At 36.4% G+C, this 18,932-nt stretch overlaps 1 protein-coding gene across 6 annotated transcripts in view; it reads right to left on the bottom strand.

The window, feature by feature from the left end:
* Positions 1-1,453: 1,453 nt before the first annotated feature.
* The window catches only part of FLT3LG (fms related receptor tyrosine kinase 3 ligand), an 86,381-nt gene continuing 68,902 nt past the window's right edge, over positions 1,454-18,932 (bottom strand). For 2 of the 6 annotated variants that reach the window (XM_072425470.1, XM_072425474.1), the window contains exons 5-9: positions 17,542-17,685; positions 15,624-15,747; positions 13,781-13,906; positions 11,974-12,122; positions 10,930-11,112 (exon numbers count right to left, since the gene is read on the bottom strand). In XM_072425470.1, coding sequence (XP_072281571.1) covers positions 11,017-11,112; positions 11,974-12,122; positions 13,781-13,906; positions 15,624-15,747; positions 17,542-17,685 — 639 coding nt within the window. In that variant the 3' untranslated portion in view covers positions 10,930-11,016. Of the gene's footprint in view, positions 3,709-6,829; positions 7,661-10,707; positions 10,748-10,929; positions 11,113-11,973; positions 12,123-13,780; positions 13,907-15,623; positions 15,748-17,541; positions 17,686-18,932 lie in introns of those variants that run through there. The other 4 variants (XR_011922634.1, XM_072425471.1, XM_072425472.1 and 1 more) reach the window with 4 other exon arrangements.

The raw sequence follows: 18,932 nt of genomic DNA on the forward strand, positions 1-18,932 counted from the left end.
CATTCAGCTTGGAACAAGGAAAAAAAAAAACAAAGATATAAAAGATGAACTAAATCATAGACAATAGAAAAATCTGACAGTTACAGGTAATCAGCAGAGAACAATACTCATCTACTCAAGTATACTTCTTAAGTTTGTAGTTTGCAGTTGATTCACCTTTTGGGCCTTGGGAGTCATATTTATTTTATCCTTATCCCTGCTGAGGGTGTGTAATAAATCAGGCAGGTCTGAATCGGCTTCTCTGAACATTATCTGTAGAAATTCCTCCACCTCCTGTAAATGCAGAGTTTTAGGGTACATATGTGAAGCAAACTTTTTTGCAACTGTAATGCCCAGATTTTGCTGAATGTTTTATGAATGCAGAACACCTCCATTTAGTGATCTCTTAAGATGAATAAATTCTGTCCATCCAACTATGTTTGTGTGCAGAATAATTGTGGAATTTTTGTTTATTTTTTGTAGTAACATCATATAACAGGCCTCACACCTCATATAACAGCACAATGGTCCACTCCACCCTACGGGCAGTTTTTTTGGCTTGAGACAGTGAATCATTTTAGAGTAAAGTTCCTGTAAAGATTGAAGTTTTATTGTCTTAGTGATACCAGTGACCCTTAAATACTTCTGTGTGATCTGTTCTCAAGCTCATCTAAAATACTAAGAGTGAGCTTCTTTGTATCTGACCAAACATTCTTAGACTACTAAGTCATCCTTCACAGTGGAAATCCTCAGGCCTCAACCTTAGCTATTCATCGGGGAGGACAGACCAGGATGATTTATACTACACAGAGGAACATTTGAAAAGCACAGGAGCCAGACATTGCTAAGGTATTGGCTTCCTATGGGATTTTTGTTGATTGGGATATATTGAAAGTTGATCTAAAGACTGATATCAGAAAGTTACCAAACTTATTGTATAATGGAGGGATGATGGCGGTATAGTAGAAAGTGTGCAACCTCTAGTCTAGTTCCTCGCCCCCTTTTCCTGTCCTGTGACCATTGTAATATCTAGGGCAGCATTTGAAAAGGGTAAAGCAACAAAGAAAATACCTCCTGAAAAAGCAGACTGGAATTCCGTGAAACGCGTCAAGAGCCTTATATCATGTTGAGGCCTTTATTTGTCTGAAGTTACACATTGAAATGGTGAAAATGTTTTTATGTTGGTTTTATATGTTCAGACAATAAATAATACTGTTTTATTCAGATGTTTAAAAAAAAGTGATAAAAAATTAGTTCATAATTGATGTGATTTTTGACTGCCTTGAAAGTCCCATATATGTTTTTGGTTTATTTGTGTACTATGTAAGATTAAGGGATATGGCAGTTTGGTATTGATTAACCAAATGAAATAACAAAATACGCATATTTGAGGAAAAATCTAAATATACATAACACATAAAAAGAGGATACTCTAGCTAATGTTTTTCTTTTTTTTTTCTTTTCCAAATTAAGATATTTAAAAGACTTGGGCCTTTACATTTTCCCTTTTATACAGCAAAATTTCATACTATGCAATAAGATTTTCCATGGTAATTGTGAATGAATGAAAGCGTAAACATTTAAATAAATTGCCAGTTGACTCAGGGAAAAAAACTGCAATGCTAAGGAACTACAATCTAATTCAGAGTGAGCATCCACTGAAGTTAAACATGTTTCCCACCTACACTTTAACTTCAGTGTACTTTAATCAAGGTGTGATCTTGCCCAGGCAAAGGGAGGTGCTTTTGTCACACATTGCTATTGGCCTGAAACTGGAGACCTCACAGTAGCTATAGCCCAGTGTACATTCCCCCAGGCAAAAAAGCTGTAACACAGCATAGCAGTGTATTGAATGTAAGGGGTTAAAGGCTTTGAGGCACTTGGAGCAGACTGCTGAAAGTGTCAAAGGATCAAGTAAAAAAGGAGGAGATTATACACATGAATACTTTGTCATCACCCCCATCTGACCTGCCACAGTATCACTAACTGCTGCCGTTTGCCCCATCGTACATCCTTCCCAGCCACCAAGAAAAATACCCAGTGTGCTGTAAAAGATATGCAGCTTCCATGCTGTCAGATCCACTCCCGATTGTTCTTGCAGCCCTTTACTAGTTGTATGTGTTCTTGGATAGAGTTTCTCTATTTTTATTTCGCGGTTTCGCAAAATTCAGAATTTCGAGGAAATTTTCGTGAGAATGCCAGAGGCATTCTCGCTCATCCCTAAACATTACAGTCCACATGCTGCTATTAGTGGAAGTCAGGTAATTGCCATCGTGGTGTAGCACAGGCCATGAAGCCCTGAACTCACAAAAGAGGGAGAACAAGTTTTGAATGGAAGAGGCTGCAATGCCAAAAGTTTTTCCAAGCTGACAGTCACACTATGACAATAGGAATGTTTTGGGGACATATTCATTTTGATTCAGTGGCTGTGGAGCAGATCCGTTTAGGGAATGATGCTGATGGCGTCATAGTGCTGATAGCAGAGATCCAGGCTAATGTCAAAGTCTACCTCATCATAGCCCCTTGAGGATATTTTGGTGAGGCCTAAGTCCTAGAAATTTACGTGTCAGGCCAACCTCCTATCTGTAGTCTACAGATGAGAATTTTGTGGGGAAGGGGTGTAAACAGTGAGGAATGAACAGAAGTGCACCCCCTTGCTGCTGACTTGCGTTATTGAGTTACTGATACAGCTGGGCTCTGTGGTATAGAGTATAGTGTCTCTTAAAGATTTTTACATTATGCACAAATATACTGTATCGAACCTTATTATAATTCTGATGTTTAAATATTGATTCTCTGAGCATTGTACCAATAAATGGATGTAGTACTTAGTATGCCTTATATATGCACACTTAAGAAACGTGATCACAACTTTGATGTTCTGCTATGTGAATACTACATTTAAACATCAACTATTTATGATACCCTGTATATTTACATATGTATTTTCTACATGTAGCTTATCTCCTAACAATATCTATACACCCCCTGAGGAAGCCGACAAGGGCGAAATGCTGGACACGTTGCAGGGAGACGTTATACTTTCATGTATTAAACCCTCTAATATTATACATTTAGGGATCTAAACTGTCTAGCTGATTGGTCTGACTATACCCATGATACTAATGGGTCAAGACCTTTTCCACTTTTTGTATATTTTTATAACTGTCTGTGACAAATTATCACAATATAGGCTTACTTTGCCCAAAAAAAACCCCAGCTTTCTTGTTCCTCTTTTTTATATTTACGTCCTCATGATTTAGTATACAAATGTTTGTTGTTTTTTGGCTGATACCCTGCAGGCAGAGAATCACTACAACTGTGTTATTGTCAGGGAAAGAGCCCTGATAGCAGTTGCCTGTACCTGTGGGGCAGAGCCACCTGATAGAGTAGACAAAAGGCTGCTTTCAGTTTCCTGAAATATATACCTTGAAGAAATCCTCTTGTGACTGTCCAATTTTTCTGTCTGATCTTTCCTGCACTAGTGGAACCTACAGATGGTCAGCCACCAACTTGATAGTCTCCTTTGACTACTGGTTCTCTAACTTCTTTTCTCCCTCTCTCTGGTGATGGCAGGTCTTCATCCTCATTATCTGAAAGGAAGAATGTTGGTCATATATTGAATATTCAAATATTTCTGTGGATTCCTCATGGCTGGTTTGCTGAGCTATGGTGGGATTCACACAAGAGAAAGAAGAGAAGGCTCTTTCAGTCAACTGATAATTATGCCTGGGGGAAAAAAAGAAGAGTGTTTGGTCAGCCAATGCATTACCTCATGCAAATGTTCTGGCTGTAGATTACACTCAAACTGACACAGAAAAAGCTGACAAGACCTTCCACTGACAGCGGCTGCAGCCTGACTACTTTTTTGTCCTGCAGAATCTGCCCCCATCATACTATTTCTGCCTAAAAATCCTCACCCCCTCACTTTAGGCTGCCTGACAGGCTATAGTGTATCATAGGTACTGCATAGATAACTAGAAAAACAGGGGTATATATATATATATATATATATATATATATATATATATATATATGGGTGCACACCACTTAGCACAAAAGTGGTTAGGTGCTGCAAACTAAGAGTAGCTTTGCCTGTGTTAGCAACACAAATATACTGATATACTCATAAAAAAGAAGCTTTAGCAACAGGATAGTGAATTAAAAATAAAATAAAATAAAACAAGCATAGAATAAAACCAATATTGGACAATGTAAAATAAATAAATTTTAAAAAAGACTGTTTTTAGCAGCTAAGCATCAACTACAGATTCCCCCCCCCCCAAAAAAAAAACAAAAACAAAACAAAACATTGTTTTTCTAAAAAGGGTCTGGCCTCTAAACTGTAAACATTGGGTAGCTACTAAAATTTGTAGCCCACTACACTGTAATCCAAAGTAATAAAACAATAGCACTATATAACTATTCCAACACACACTGAAGGGCTAAGTATACACACGTCAGATGATTCTTGTCCGATTCTGGCCTCAGGGCTCGTCTCGACGAGAATCTCACATGTGTACTGTGGCCATTCGATGGAAAACGAACGACTGCAATAGAAGTGAAGGGAGGAGAGCGCAGCAGGGCGCCGCTCTCTCTTTTTCCCCCCTTCCAACTCCATAGAACAGAAAGTTGCTGTATGTAAATCGCCTATTCATTCACCTTTTTAGTTGAAAGATTGTTTCCAACAACAAAAATCTAACATGTACATAGTCTAAGCTCTACCTTAATTGCTTTAAAACACTGACAAGTACCTGCTGGAAACACAAACTTTTAAAGCTGATACACCAAAGCCCTCACTCTTTGTCTCTTTAATCCTACAAAACACAGTTGAAAGTTCAGGTAGGGCCATTATAGGTCCTTTAAAGTACACCCAATGAATTTACACATATACTCCTGGAAAAGGTGAATGCAAAATACTAGATATTTATTTACAGCACATAAATGTAAAATAGAACCTCATCCATACCTGACAAAAGATAGCATCTGGCAGCCCTCCACAGCCAGTGGCAAACATGAATGTATAGAGCAAGCTTTCTCAACCTTTATACTACTGAGGAAAAAGCATCTCAAATTGATGGCCATAGAATCATGTAGCTGGCCCTAAACCTATGCAGGCATCATCAAATTGCTGATCAATCAGCCTCAGAATCCCTCCCTAACAACCTCTGGGGGAGCCCTGATTGAGAAAGACACATATTATAGATAGAACAGCATCCTCGTAAACAAGTGACAACTCAGATGGATTACTTTGGCAAAAGAGAGGAGGCCCTTGAAAACAAAAGAGGGGCTGCTACTGATTCACTAGGACACCTCTGTGTCTCCATACTCAGCAGGTCTGACCATAGCATCATCAGATGCAGATCCAGTTTAGAGCTCTCTCTTCACATGCAACTCTACCGTTGGCCACAAAGGGCAGCCATGTGCTATTTTACTCCTAGGCCAGGGGTCGGCAACCTGCGGCTCGCGAGCCACATGCGGCTCTTTAGATGTGAAGCTGAGGCTCTTTAATTAATTCTGTCGGAAGCTATTCTATCTCTCAGCCTGGCTTTTCACCACACCCCTCCCCCGTGACACTCGAGAGCTTCCGAAGAACTGATCACAGTGAGGACCCGTGTCACGGGGGAGGGGTGTGGTGAAAAGCCAGGCCGAGAGATAGATAGTGGCTGAGAGATAGAATAGCTTCCGACAGACTGAATTAAAGAGCCGCAGCTTCACAAAAAGCCAGGCTGAGAGATAGAATAGCTTCCGACAGACTGAATTAAAGAGCCGCAGCTTCACAAAAAGCCAGGCTGAGAGATAGAATCGGTGCCTAAAGGTATCTATATTTCTACAATAAAATACAAAAGTGGGCAGTTTAGCAACAATACATGGAAAATCAAAATGTTTGTACCTGTTTCACCATTACAGAATTCTGAAGAAAATGAAATGTCATCTAATGTTATCCAAACTTTCTAAAACCATGCAAAGCCATCGCTCCCATTGAATTTGTTTGCTCAATTGTTTGTTATTGAAGTACAAGTTAGTGTTGTAAGTAAATGTTTACTTGTTTTAATTTTTTACTTAAATAATAGGTAATTATCCAAAAATGCCATATATATATTATCTAATTTGTTGTGAAAAACACTACTTATATATGAATAAATAGATATTTTTTCTTATGAATAAATAGATTAGTTTTTTTATCAAAAAACTTTATTTATGCGAGTACTATTTATTGTTGGCAAGAAAAAATTTTGCGGCTCTTTAAAAACTTTGAAATTTTGTAAATTGTAATTTTTGGCTCTTTCAACTCAAAAGGTTGCTGACCCCTGTCCTAGACTCATGTGTGCCTTTCTTTCCACCATCATTTTAACTAGTTTACAGACCTGGTGCAGCAAGTCTAGATTTACATGTGCTGCAACTTTGGCATCTGACATATTACGGACTATTCCTTTTTTAAAACCATTCCCATAGGAACCCTGAAGTTCGTCAAAAAATAATAGTGAAAAGTAAAACAGACACACAAGTGCATAAATAACTGCTCTTATGTTTCAGCATGGTAATAGATAAAAATGCAGCACAAATCATTATTTTCAAGGAGATTATGAAGCAAGTATTTAAAAACACAGATAACAGGAGTAGCCCGAGGATGGCACAAAGCCCTGAAATGAAATTGTGTGATTTAGGCTTTGTCTTTAAAGGAAACCTCTACTTAGACAAACAGGCTGCCATTGCTGACATCTAACTTCAAATATTAGTTACCCTGCAAACTCTTCCATATTTCCTGTGTCACTGACCAAGAAAGAAAGCAGAACTCCTACTCAGCATATTTGTATTGGGTCATTGGTTAAAATAGCAATGAAGCCAATTTATCATAAACAAAGCATTTTATTTTTTTTTTAAGAAGGAAAGGTCAGCAGTTTCAGGCAGCATGCACATTTCTCTCATATAGGTTTTCTTTCAAGAGGGAAACAAGTACACAGACAACAATATTCACAATTTAAATACATATATGCAAACAATTTTGTCTGTCAAAGCATTTATATTTACATTTATGTTATGATTTTCACACCTGTTTCACATTATTTGCCAAAAAATCCATCCATTTCACTGTATCCTTTTCTTTAAATGGTAATTGCTGCTCAAACATGTCCTCATTCCAGTTGTATAATTTCCAGATGACCTGAAACCAGTAGTATCTAATAGGTAGATTTATCTTGGCATTTGCTGCAGCCAAGTGACAGTCTATTTGAATTTGTCTTTGTTCACATGGCTGGCTTCTCAAAGCAATCTCTGTCCACATATTGCTTTCTTTCACTATTAGTGCAGTCTTTCCAACGGGGCAGTTTGTTGTTGATGTATGCGTTAATACATTTACCATGGTGGCTAAGAAACTCAGGAATTGTTTGATTATGTACTCTTTAGCTGCCCATATATATTTAAGTCTATCCCCTTTAGTTTCCATTTGTAGTTGTATCTATTCTAATAAACAACATGTGCAACAAATGTTTCATGTGCAAAGCAATCCAGAGTTTGTAAGTACTTACTTTGTATCTTTCTTATGTAATTGTCCTATTTTTTATTTCTGTGATTTCAGTTTATTAGCTCAGCAGAAAATTGAAATATGTTTCAGATGTTCTGTATAGTTGGTTTTACCAATCTAGTGATGTTTACCCTTCAACAATCATTTATTGGGCATCTAAAAGTTAAAAAAAAAACAAAAAAAACCAAAAACAAATGCTTAATACAGTGAACTGTAATGAGCCGTATTAAAATACAAAAAAGGACCTGTTTTACAGCTGTATCAACAGATAAAAAAGTAAAGGAATCTGTTGGTGAAGGTGGCAAGAATTCAAACCTAACAGGAATCCTAAGGAGGAAAACACACTTTCACACTGTTTTTTGCAATCTGATGGGAAATTTCCATCTGGAATGTCCTTCATCTCAATTATGATTAGTGATTCAATAGTCGGAAGCCATAAAACACTGCAAACATGTGCAATTTTCTGGCCCTCTGGTTGAGACATATAACGTGTTATTCACTTTGTAATATTATAGGTTTGCATTGTAGTGAGAGACAAAGACTGCATGTGAAGGTATTACATCTATGTACTCCATGATGAGCAAACGTGTATTATCTGGGGTAACTAAGGTACACATTGAATAATTATTAGGCACATGGTGGATGCACTCCTATTGGCTGGTGTACCATTTATTACTAACATTCGCTAACTGATATTCATTTTTTTATCATAATCCAATATTTTGGTTTATAATTGCTAACAGCTTTTTGTAGCACTACATCATTTTCTGTATTTCAGTAGTAAAGTAGTTGACTAGTGAAACTGACATTATTCTCTTCAAACTACCGAAGCAAGCAGGGCAATCTTCCAGTTTTAATATACTATTTATTTAAAAATGCTTTGTTTGTACTTAGTTACATAGTGGGTTAGGTTGAAAAAAGACATAGGTTCATCAAGTTTAACCACTAGGGAAATAAACATATCCCAGATATAAAACCCTATAAGACATAGTTGGTCCAAGGCAAAAAAAAAAAACCCTGGTACAACTTGCTTCAACGGGGGGGAAAAAAATCCTTCCTGAATTCCATGAGGCAAGCAGATGTTCCCTAGATCAACAGTCACTGTTATTTTTACTTTAAAGCCTTAATACCCAGTTATATTCTTTGCTTCTAGAAATCATCCAGCTTTTTCTTAAAGCAATCTATAGTAGTTGCTGAAACTGCTTCCTGAGGGAGCCGATTCCACATTTTCACAGACCTTACAGTGAAAAATCCCTTTTCCTTATTCGAAGCTTAAACTTCTTTTCCTCCAGATGCAAAGAGTGCCCTCTTGTTCTTTGTAATGATCTCAAAGTGAATAATGAGGAAGAGAGTTCTCTATATGGATAATTTATATATTTACACAGGGTGATCATATCCCCCCTTAAACGTCTCTTCTTAAGGAAGAATATATTCAGTTCAGCTAATCTCTCCTTATAGCTGAGCTCCTCCATTCCTTTCATAATTTTATTAATACTTAGTTTCCTACCTTCTGTAGCATTTTTGCATGCCTCAATTACCTTTTGAAGATATTAAGTTTAACATTAACATGTTTTATATTGCTCCAAAGTACACACAAATCCTAAAGGACATACTGACTTCTTACTATCTATTCCTCCTTAGTCAGAGCTGTTTATTGACTAAGTGACATCTGTGGCATTAAGCCATTAAACAACAAAGTTCAAAAAAAAAATTTCTCCCTTACATGCCCTTAATAAGAAGATATTTTACACGTATTTACATTATTCATTCAGTCTAGACAGTTTAACTACTTATAAAAAGTCCCATAAAGAGACCTGACCCCTACAATCTTACAATACAATTACAGTATATGGACATTTAAAGTTTTTGAAGCACCTGTAAACTCCTCCCTTGTGTAGACATCCAAAAGCAATGAGGCTGCTACTGGGCACCACCATCTTGGATGTCAGCATCCCCAGCAGATTCAGAACTGAAGTGACAATCTAATGTATTTCCTTTGCTTCTCCCCTGGCTGCTACACTGTTATGACGAAAAATGATAGGAGAGGCGGCAAAAACAGTACACAGCAGACTTATTGTCTGCTTTAAGAGTAGAGAACTTTATTGTGCAATAAAGGAGGGATTGCATTAATAAAATGTCTTCCTCAAGTAGATAAAGTTTTTAACAAGATCAGAAGCCTATTAAGTCAATTAAAAAATTAAGCATTGAATTAGCATTTTTCCTGCCTTTAACTGTGATTTTTTTTTAGTGCCAGGGTCTCTAAAATGACTATTACTATGAAATATATAACAACATATACATTTTGAACAATTCCAGATAATATGTTAAACATTGTTTAATACTTGCACTTGAAGTGCCTTACAGAGTCACCTAACCCTGATATAAAAAATATTAGTAGCAAAATATAATATGTCTAAGAATACTACTTTAACTAATACAATAAATGCAAAAAGCACATACACTGTAAGTAATAAATAGCCAATCCACACAGTAATTATAAGCATTTAGTAAGTTCCTAAAGCTATCTTGTAAACCAGAGAGTTCTCCTAATTTATTGTATGTCCCCTTGCAGAATGTGTCCCGGAAATCTTGGGCAGTGTACCTTCCTAACTCTGCTTACTTTATCACCTGGATTCACACTTGCAAGGAAGTATTACACTTGACTGGTTCCTGTAACAAACTTTATATCACTGGCATTATTAGGTCAGGCTTTATGTAAATGATTGACAACAAGAATGGCGTTCAGGCCCCAGCAGGTATGTTCCAGGATCACCAAAATACAAATAATAGTGTGTCAGATAGACTAACACTGCGTGGTACATAAAACACATAAAACAAAAATTACTAGGCTCTCCCTGTGTGTACCTCAATTTATTCTTCAATTTTGACTACAGTTTTATTTTGATAAATTAGTAATTTAATTCTCTCCTAGATTATTAATGTATGAATTCTTATAACAGAACAGGAACAAGGATAACTGACATTTTCCAGTGGAGGAAAATGGTGCCTTTATTTCTTTAGATCTTTGACCAATATCAGTCCCTTGTACCCTATCTTGATTTTCACTATATTCTCTAGGCAATTTTGATACAGAATTAGGCCATACTCTTTTTTTTAAAAAATTGATTACCACAGGGCTTTGTAAGTTGCAAGTGACCAAACTGAATTATTTCAGGTATATTGCAAGTTAAACTAACACATACCAGCGATATCTGCATTATTCTGGTTTTCATTTTGTGGATCCTATAGTCAATAGAAAAAAATAATAATGCTATATTAGTAAAAGCAATATAGAATTAATAACACTTCAACTACAATTAATTCTTGTATGGCAAAGTGGCTAAAACAAGATTGTCTAAATTATGTATATAATATTCAGGTTTAGCACCAGGCACAATGAGGCAGAAAACAGAAAGTCTAAATAATTTCTTACAACATTTTTTCTATTTATTGTGTATTATCCATGCAAGTTATGATTTGTGATTGACTTTTGATTGAAAATGGTTTAAAAGTCATTTTCTCCCACATAAATAGCTGCTTTCAGTCCTTGCACTGCCTTGTCCTGTATTCACAGAGCCACAATGTTTAGCACATATTCCTGCACAAACCTGGATGACAGAAAAGGATATGTTAAATATTATATCTGATACTAGTGGGTCTATTTATAAAAAAAGTCAAATACAGGTAGTCCCCCGGTTACATATAAGATAGGGACTGTAGGTTTGTTCTGAAGTTGAACTTGTATGTAAGTCAGAACAGGTACATTATTTTAATAAATTCAATTGGGACAGATGTTTTTCTCAACATAATATTTGGCAGCATGGTGTCAGTTACCTCACTGTGAGTTAATCACAAACAAAGCAAAAAAAAAATCGATATGAAGCCCAGACATTTTTTTAACTCTTGGAGCAAGCTGTGATTTGATATGCAAAAAACACTACTAAATTCAATTTGTTTTGTTATGTAATAGTGTTCAGTTGGACTCTGTTAGAAGCTAATTTTTTAACACAAAACATTAAACTACAATATTATACATTGCATTCAAAAAGCCTGTGCTTTCTCTCATCCTTTTTTTATAAACTGCTTCAAAAGTTTAAAAAAAAGCCTCCATTGTTCCCACTGTTCACCGCAAGCAGCTGCCTTTGGTGGTCTTTACATTCAAATCAATAGTGGTGATAAGGCTGATTACCATCTATATATATGGCAACCAGAATATGTAAATAAAAAAGTGGCATTAATTATAAAAATAGTTAATAGCCTAAAAATTACCAATTTTTCCAGCTAATCTGTGCTATTTGACTTTGGCATGTTAGCAGTCAACAATTATGAAATGTGCATGTGCATGATAAAAATTCATAACAAAACTTGCATAATAAAAATGAATTGAAACATCAGTGGTAAGCATCAGGAGTCATATTAAACTGCGGATGACTGTTTTGCAAGTATTTTTTTTTTTTTTTTAATTTTACCATATTTTGGTGTTTTCCACGTTGCAGAAAAATAGCAAGGAGTAGAATAAATAGAATAAAACTGACAAAAACAAAAAGCCTGTTTCTTCCAGTTTGAGGTGTATGGGTTTTATCATCTTGACTTAATGCATGCTTGTTTGAAGGCTCACCTATAATAAAATATAGATCTAATTTGTACATTTTTACATTTAGGCATGTTGTTTCATTTCTATCATATTATCAGCATAGAATAAACAACTTTATCGGTCCATAGTAAATGAAGCACTGAAATGCACATACATACATACTGTACATACATACCATAGTGGTTTGGCCAATACCACATTCAGAACTGCACTTTCAACCATTCTCATGCAACTGTATGGGAAAGGTTGGGAACCAGTTTGTGCGACATGTCGCTTCTGGCCATGGGGGTTGCCTTTTCTCCAATGGACAATGTGTGCTCCTGGGAGTATAGCAGAAGTTTTCTATGAGCCTGGGAAAGGCTTACAGTGCAGTTTGCAAGTGTGAAAGAAACCTTATGCTAAAATATTTGGTAATAAAACCAATGCACCTGTTACACTTTAATGGGCTAACCTCAAAAACAAGTACCGTAATTACAGCAAATACTTTTCACTTGTTAACAATTGACAGACAACTTCCAAACAACATAAATAACAAAAACATAGTATTTGTAGAATTGGTCAAATTATAGTGCTCTTTTCCTTGTTTATCCCAAACAACTGCTACACCCCAACACTTAATATGTTACATTTCTCCACAGATCCTATACTCTTATATTTTTAATTAAGGGTTGACGCAGCACACCTATTTGTGTTGAAGAACATATTATTATATCAAGTTTTATTTAACATTTTTAAATCAAGTTTTAAAGAATCAGAACACTATTTTTCACTTTTTTGGTAACAAAGTGTACAATTTTCTAATGTGTTGTGGCCTCCTATGGGAAAAGTCCCTTGACTCTTTTGATACTTTAAATGTATAAACAGTAGTAAAAAATATGAATATTTAATGTATTATACAATTATAGTGAAAAAAATGGCGTAATGTGTCAAACTTACAAACAAAACATCAGTCTCTTAACCTCCCCAGCAGTAACCCCGAGGGTAGAAAAAAAGATGCTGCATGTGGTAAACCCCGAGTCGGGGTAGGTAAACCTATGGAAAACAATGATAAAGTGCTTAACTGATCCGCCGGCGTCCTTCTTCACAATCCCCGTCGTCTTCCTTTTTCCAGCTGGTGTCCTCTGCACCCGACGAGTCACCGGGAGTTCCCGGTGACAGAGTTTGCGGACGTTCCGCTCGGGGCAGGAAAATCTATTTGTATTGCATTCAATACAAAATACCTGTATTGAATACAATACAGTGGATGTATATGTGTAAAAGCATTGTCTTTCATGAACATTTATTTTACAGTATAATATAATCATATTAGTAATTTTTTTTTTTTGATTAAAAAAAAAATATTTAATTTATTATTTTGACATGATTTTGTGTTTCAAACTTTCTTATACTCATACTATTATATCATGCTTTTAAACATATAAAACCGGACAGAAATGAACCGCTCAGGAGGTTAATATTTACTTTAATTGCTTAGGAATATACAGAAGTCATAGCTGTCATTCCAACTCTGACTTCACCACCTAGCAAGTCAATAGAACAATAGAATAGGGGGTTTAATGTAAAGAAGGATAAGATGAACACCACTTTAAACAAGTATGGATATCATAATTATTAATGATTATGCTCTCAATATTTTAGGGAGTTGGTAATGTTAGGTAATAATCATTTTTGTTTCTACATACTTCTTTTTTGTTGCAAATATTCTTCATTATTTGGAACACTCCCTGCATCCTGCCATTCAGAAGAATAATTGGTAGTAACATTGTCATGGTAAACAATTGGCTGGTCGGTAGGTGCTATGGTACTGCCTGCAGATCAAATTTAGATATTTCAGGTTACATGGTAAACAGTGTAAAGAGCACTAGAGATCTGTGAAGGGTGATAATTCCCCAGGGGAGCATCCCACGAGTAACCGTATCAAATGGCCACACTATTAAATATAGTAAGAAATGCCTAGAAATGTAAACAGAAAGAAATAATTTCCTCAGCTTGCCCTTGCCATCAGCCCAGGATTTTGCAATGATACAAAGGCCCTGATTTATGAAAGTTCTCCAAGGCTGGAGAGAATACACTTTTAGAAGTGAAGCTGGGTGAAAAAACATGGAATGGATTTTTAAAAATGATTTGCTATTTGCTAGCAAATGATTTGAATCCTGGATCAGATCCATTCCAGGTTTGCTGGATCACCCAGCTTCACTTCTGAAAGTGTATTCTCTCTAGCCTTGGAGAGCTTTCATAAATTAGGGCCAAAGTACAAAGTAATACATTTAAATATTTAAATATATTACATTTGATCAGAATATAAACTCCCTTGCCAAAATAAGGTTCCGATGCCTGTGTGGGCAGTGTAATGAACTAGGGTTGTGTAAATTGGTCAGGTCTAGCTGAATATGTGAATTAACCAAATGACCATACATCCATCAACAGGTACTTCCAAGATGACAATGTCAGGATTCATCAGGCTCTAATTGTGAACAAGCGGTGGTGGGATAATTTTCACATGTGGATTGGCCACCCAAACCACTTTCCATGCATGAGTATCAGGTGTTTTTTTCCTGTGATAGGGATTTTTCATTCAGTTTTTTTCTTTTTGTTTTTTTCAAATGTATTTTTATGTATTTTTATGTTATATTTTTGAAATGGTTTCTGTTTTAATTTTAAAAATAGCATAAAGAATGGCCAAGGGGCCAATGGTTGTTTATCATAAAGAGGGGGTAAAACCCAAAGTAAGGAGTTATGTGGCATGTCCCAGTCACAATTAAAATATAAAAAAACTTTATTAAACACACATTAAAATCCTTCTAAATAACACCTGAGACCATCCCAGCAACAGCTGGTGGGATTGATGTCTGTGGCTCACTTGATCCACGCCCATCTTCCCTTCTCAAGGAAGTGACCTGGCAACAGGAAGTTGCCTGTTTCCTGACCATCCTTGTTCGCTGCCGGTCCTGACCTTTTGGCTTATCTGACTACCCTCCTGGATTTCCCTTTTGTACTACGCTTCAGTCACTGCTTGTTGGCAGTCACGGTGGCTGCAACCTGGCAGTAGCTTGCCGCACAACATCCTCACCTCTAGAGGCTCTAGAGAAGACCAAGCTACTGCTTAGACCCTGCGCCCCGTGCACAGGGTGGGTGACATAGTGGGTCCACCACTTTGCCTTGTGGAGCCATGACACAGCATCAGCTTTAGGTGCCAGGGAAACCTGGCAATCCCGGCCTCTTTTGTGTATGTTGGGGATGAATAGTTACATCATCCCGGCACAACCAATCAAATGGATGAAGATCATCTTCAGAAAGAAGAAGAATGAATGATGGCACTTGTGCCATGAAACACGGATGAGTCATGTGACTTTAGTTCCACTTTAACCATACACTATATTCTAGTAATATACACCCAAAAATAAATCCTGTTCTTTTTCTATGGTTATTTTTAACATATTTAAGTGCTATAAAGTAATTTATTTTCCAGTAGCTGCTGGTTTTCACACAAGTATAAATTTTCCAGAGCCCCCCTTGTACACTTACCTGAAACACATCGTATGGAAGTGCATCTGAAATGGTTTCCACTAATGTTTTCAAGTTGCTGAGCATTTAATTGCTGGAGTACCTTTACAAGCGTCTGGTTATGTTTGGTACAGATTTCTGATTCCTAAAAGAAATGTTGAGTATATCATACAATAATTTATTATGATATTTTTATTTTTTTGCCTACTAAAATATCAGCTATAAGGAAGTCATGCCAGTGACAAGATTGTCACACAAATGATTTTCACAAGTACTGTAAATGTTTAAAGAATATATTGTAGTAGGCAACTTGCAATGGTTTATATATCAAAAGTATTGTCACATGGGATAAAGTCATAGTTTTATGTAAAGTTATGACCAGGCTATGAGTATTCAAATATGTACAAAAACCTATAACAAGAAGTAAATCAACTTTAAAACAAGCACATAATAATGTTTGGACGTATTTTTGCTTAATTCATCTTCAAAGTAATAGCACTTTAAGTTAATTTCCTGAGTTCAGTTCCTTTTTTTCCCTATTTTAAGCTGTTCAATTACCATAGTGAACAATCACCTTGCAAGGCATAAGTGAATCAGCTTGGTGAACATTTGCTTTGCAAAGAATATCCAAACAAAAGAAATCTAAAATAAAACATGATTTCCCTTGCATATGATTGGATGGCTGAAGTCAGCAAAACGTCCGTCATAATAACTAAGACAAGTGAAATATTCCATTAAATGGGAATGATTCACTTTGCTATGTACACAGCCTCTATTTCTTCAGTTCCATAGTTGGATTGAGAAAAATACATAAGCCCATCAAGTTTCAATTGGCTCCAACAGGGGAACAAATTACTTCCATTAGTAAATCAACAATGACTCAGTAGACTTTTAGTCTCTAACGTTACCTTGGCCCAGATGCTCAGACTTTGCTTTATACCTTGTTAAGGCTGTTAAGAATTTGTACTGTAAATATTTCATGTTTATAGCCCGGCCATTGCTCTACTTAAAGGGCAAAAGGGCAGTGATCCACCAAACCCATTCTGATTCCCTACAAAAATTGTGACAGGTTGAGAGTAATAAAGTCCTTTCTAGTAAAAAGCTAAGACAGGTGGTTAAAAACTGGGGGCAGTGAGGAGGCAGCATGGGGGCTCAGGGTTTAGCACACTTGCCTTTTTTAGCACTAGGTCCCAGGTTTGAATCTTTTTTGTTTGAAACAGGAAAGCCAGATAAAGTACTGAAGATTAAGTCAGTACTGAAATCTATGGTATTAATTTAATAAAGTTCTCCAAGGCTGGAGAAGATACACTCTCATCTGTGAACCTGGGTGATCCAGCAAAAAAACAAAAACCACAAACAACTGGCCCAATATCGGAAGGCAAATGCTGCAGGCCAAGATTCGGCAGGACGTTCCAGGACAGCGAGGTGTAAATTTTGGCCTGAGAAGATAAGTGGTTTGCAAGAGTGAAAGTGGCCAGCAACATCAAATTAGAAAAATTATCTCTAAACAGAGATGGAGGTCTTCAACACCATCTGTCTCCACCTATATTGCCAGTTTACCATCTTAATTTCAGTGTTTTAAAAAACAATTCCCACTTGAGCTATGTAATTCAAGAGTCTGACTTTCTGACAGCAATGAATGGGATAATGCTAATAGAAAGGGGTGGTTTAACAAATGTCACCTTGTTTCCCCTCAGTCTTGAACAATATGCAGTGTCACATTTAATGGTGATTTTAATGGAATAAGGTGTTTATGCTAGATTTAATGCTGGATATTTCCTACACTGGTAAAACTAAAGAAGCAGCTTGGAAGGCTGTGAAATGTCTTTAAAATGACAAATGCAGTTGAATGTGAATAAGCATTAGGTAGCCCTATTTTGCATTCCTAAGTATTTGCAAATCAGATTTCTTGATTTACCAATAAGCAAAGAACACAGACCTGAAATTGGCAGTCTTTCACAAATGATAGCTCTTCTAGCAGTTTTTCTATACGTTCCTTAAGGTCATTTTGTGTTTTTTCATTTAAGACTTTCAGCATTGTATAAGTATCATGAGCCCTCCAAAGGTCTAAACAGTGGTTATCCTAAGGGACAAAAAAGAGTAAAAATTTTGTGCAAACAATTTAGTCTCCTGCAATGTGAGAGTCCAAACTTATCTCTTTTCCAACACCCCTTCAAGACCCCATTCTTACCTGATTCTTAAACTTTAAAACTTCTGTGTAAAACTTAAGTGGTTTTCCATTATTTTTAATGAATGATAATAATAATTTTAATTAATTATTATTAGGAGTAGAATTAATATTAGGAGTAGAATTACACAGCCTTGACATATTTTGCATATCTGCACTTACTTAGAAGGTATTATGAGATTTACAGCGTTTTGTTTACATTACCAGGAATCAAAGTACTGGGAAGAACTTGGAACCGCTAAGTTTGTTACAATTTTTACCCTATTTTCTTACTACCTCCAACATTTCTATTCTAGAAAAACTGGTAGATTTGATTAGAAAGCTTAGATAGAAGGTTCACCTATACAGTTTAGATCCCCTTCACCAAATCACAAACTTTTAGCAGTAATAAAATACACCTAAAAAAGAAAAAACTGAATTGCAATTTTCTTACATCCTTCCTCTGCCCATGGCAGCTAGGGGAGGATGACACCGTCCTTCTGAGAAGATTTCTGCAGAAAACAGAGTATCCAAAATCTCCCAAGTGATCCTAGTGTTTGGAATTCAGTGTCTTACCATCATGATTTGCTTGTTCTGCATCCAGACAGGATTCTTCCCAGAAAGTGATGTCATGGAATACAGATAACAGCTGTAAGGTGAACATAATTCTAACGCTCTTCTTTTTATGTGCATTTTACTCCTGCTCTAGTAGTAATGAATTTGGGAAAGGGTAGGGGGGCCCAGACAGTGGAAGGTCTGTTTTGAAATAGAACTGAAACTATATTACACCTTGCTAACAAGGTTTCCCTTGGTCATTCTCACAATATTTTATAGGCGCCCACTTCACCCATTCCATTTTCAAACCAATTCTGAGATAGAAAGGTAGGGTGCTAAAAAAGAAATGTAAGGTGCAGATAATGGAAGATATGGTGCTGGTAAAGGAAGGGAAGGTACTGTTATAGTTACACAGCCCAGTTTAAAAACATCACAAATGTTTAAAGGAGAAAAGCTTTTCTTGCTCAGCCAATGTTTACTAAGTATATGACCTGGTACAAATGTATCGAGTGTTCTGACGCTTGTGTCCTGCAAAAACATGGACGTCTGTGGAAGAAAAAAATTAACACTGTGCACAGCCCAGGAGACTGACATTTCTGGAGGTAATG

Source organism: Pyxicephalus adspersus, chromosome 11, assembly GCF_032062135.1.
Source record: "Pyxicephalus adspersus chromosome 11, UCB_Pads_2.0, whole genome shotgun sequence".
NCBI lineage: Eukaryota > Metazoa > Chordata > Amphibia > Anura > Pyxicephalidae > Pyxicephalus > Pyxicephalus adspersus.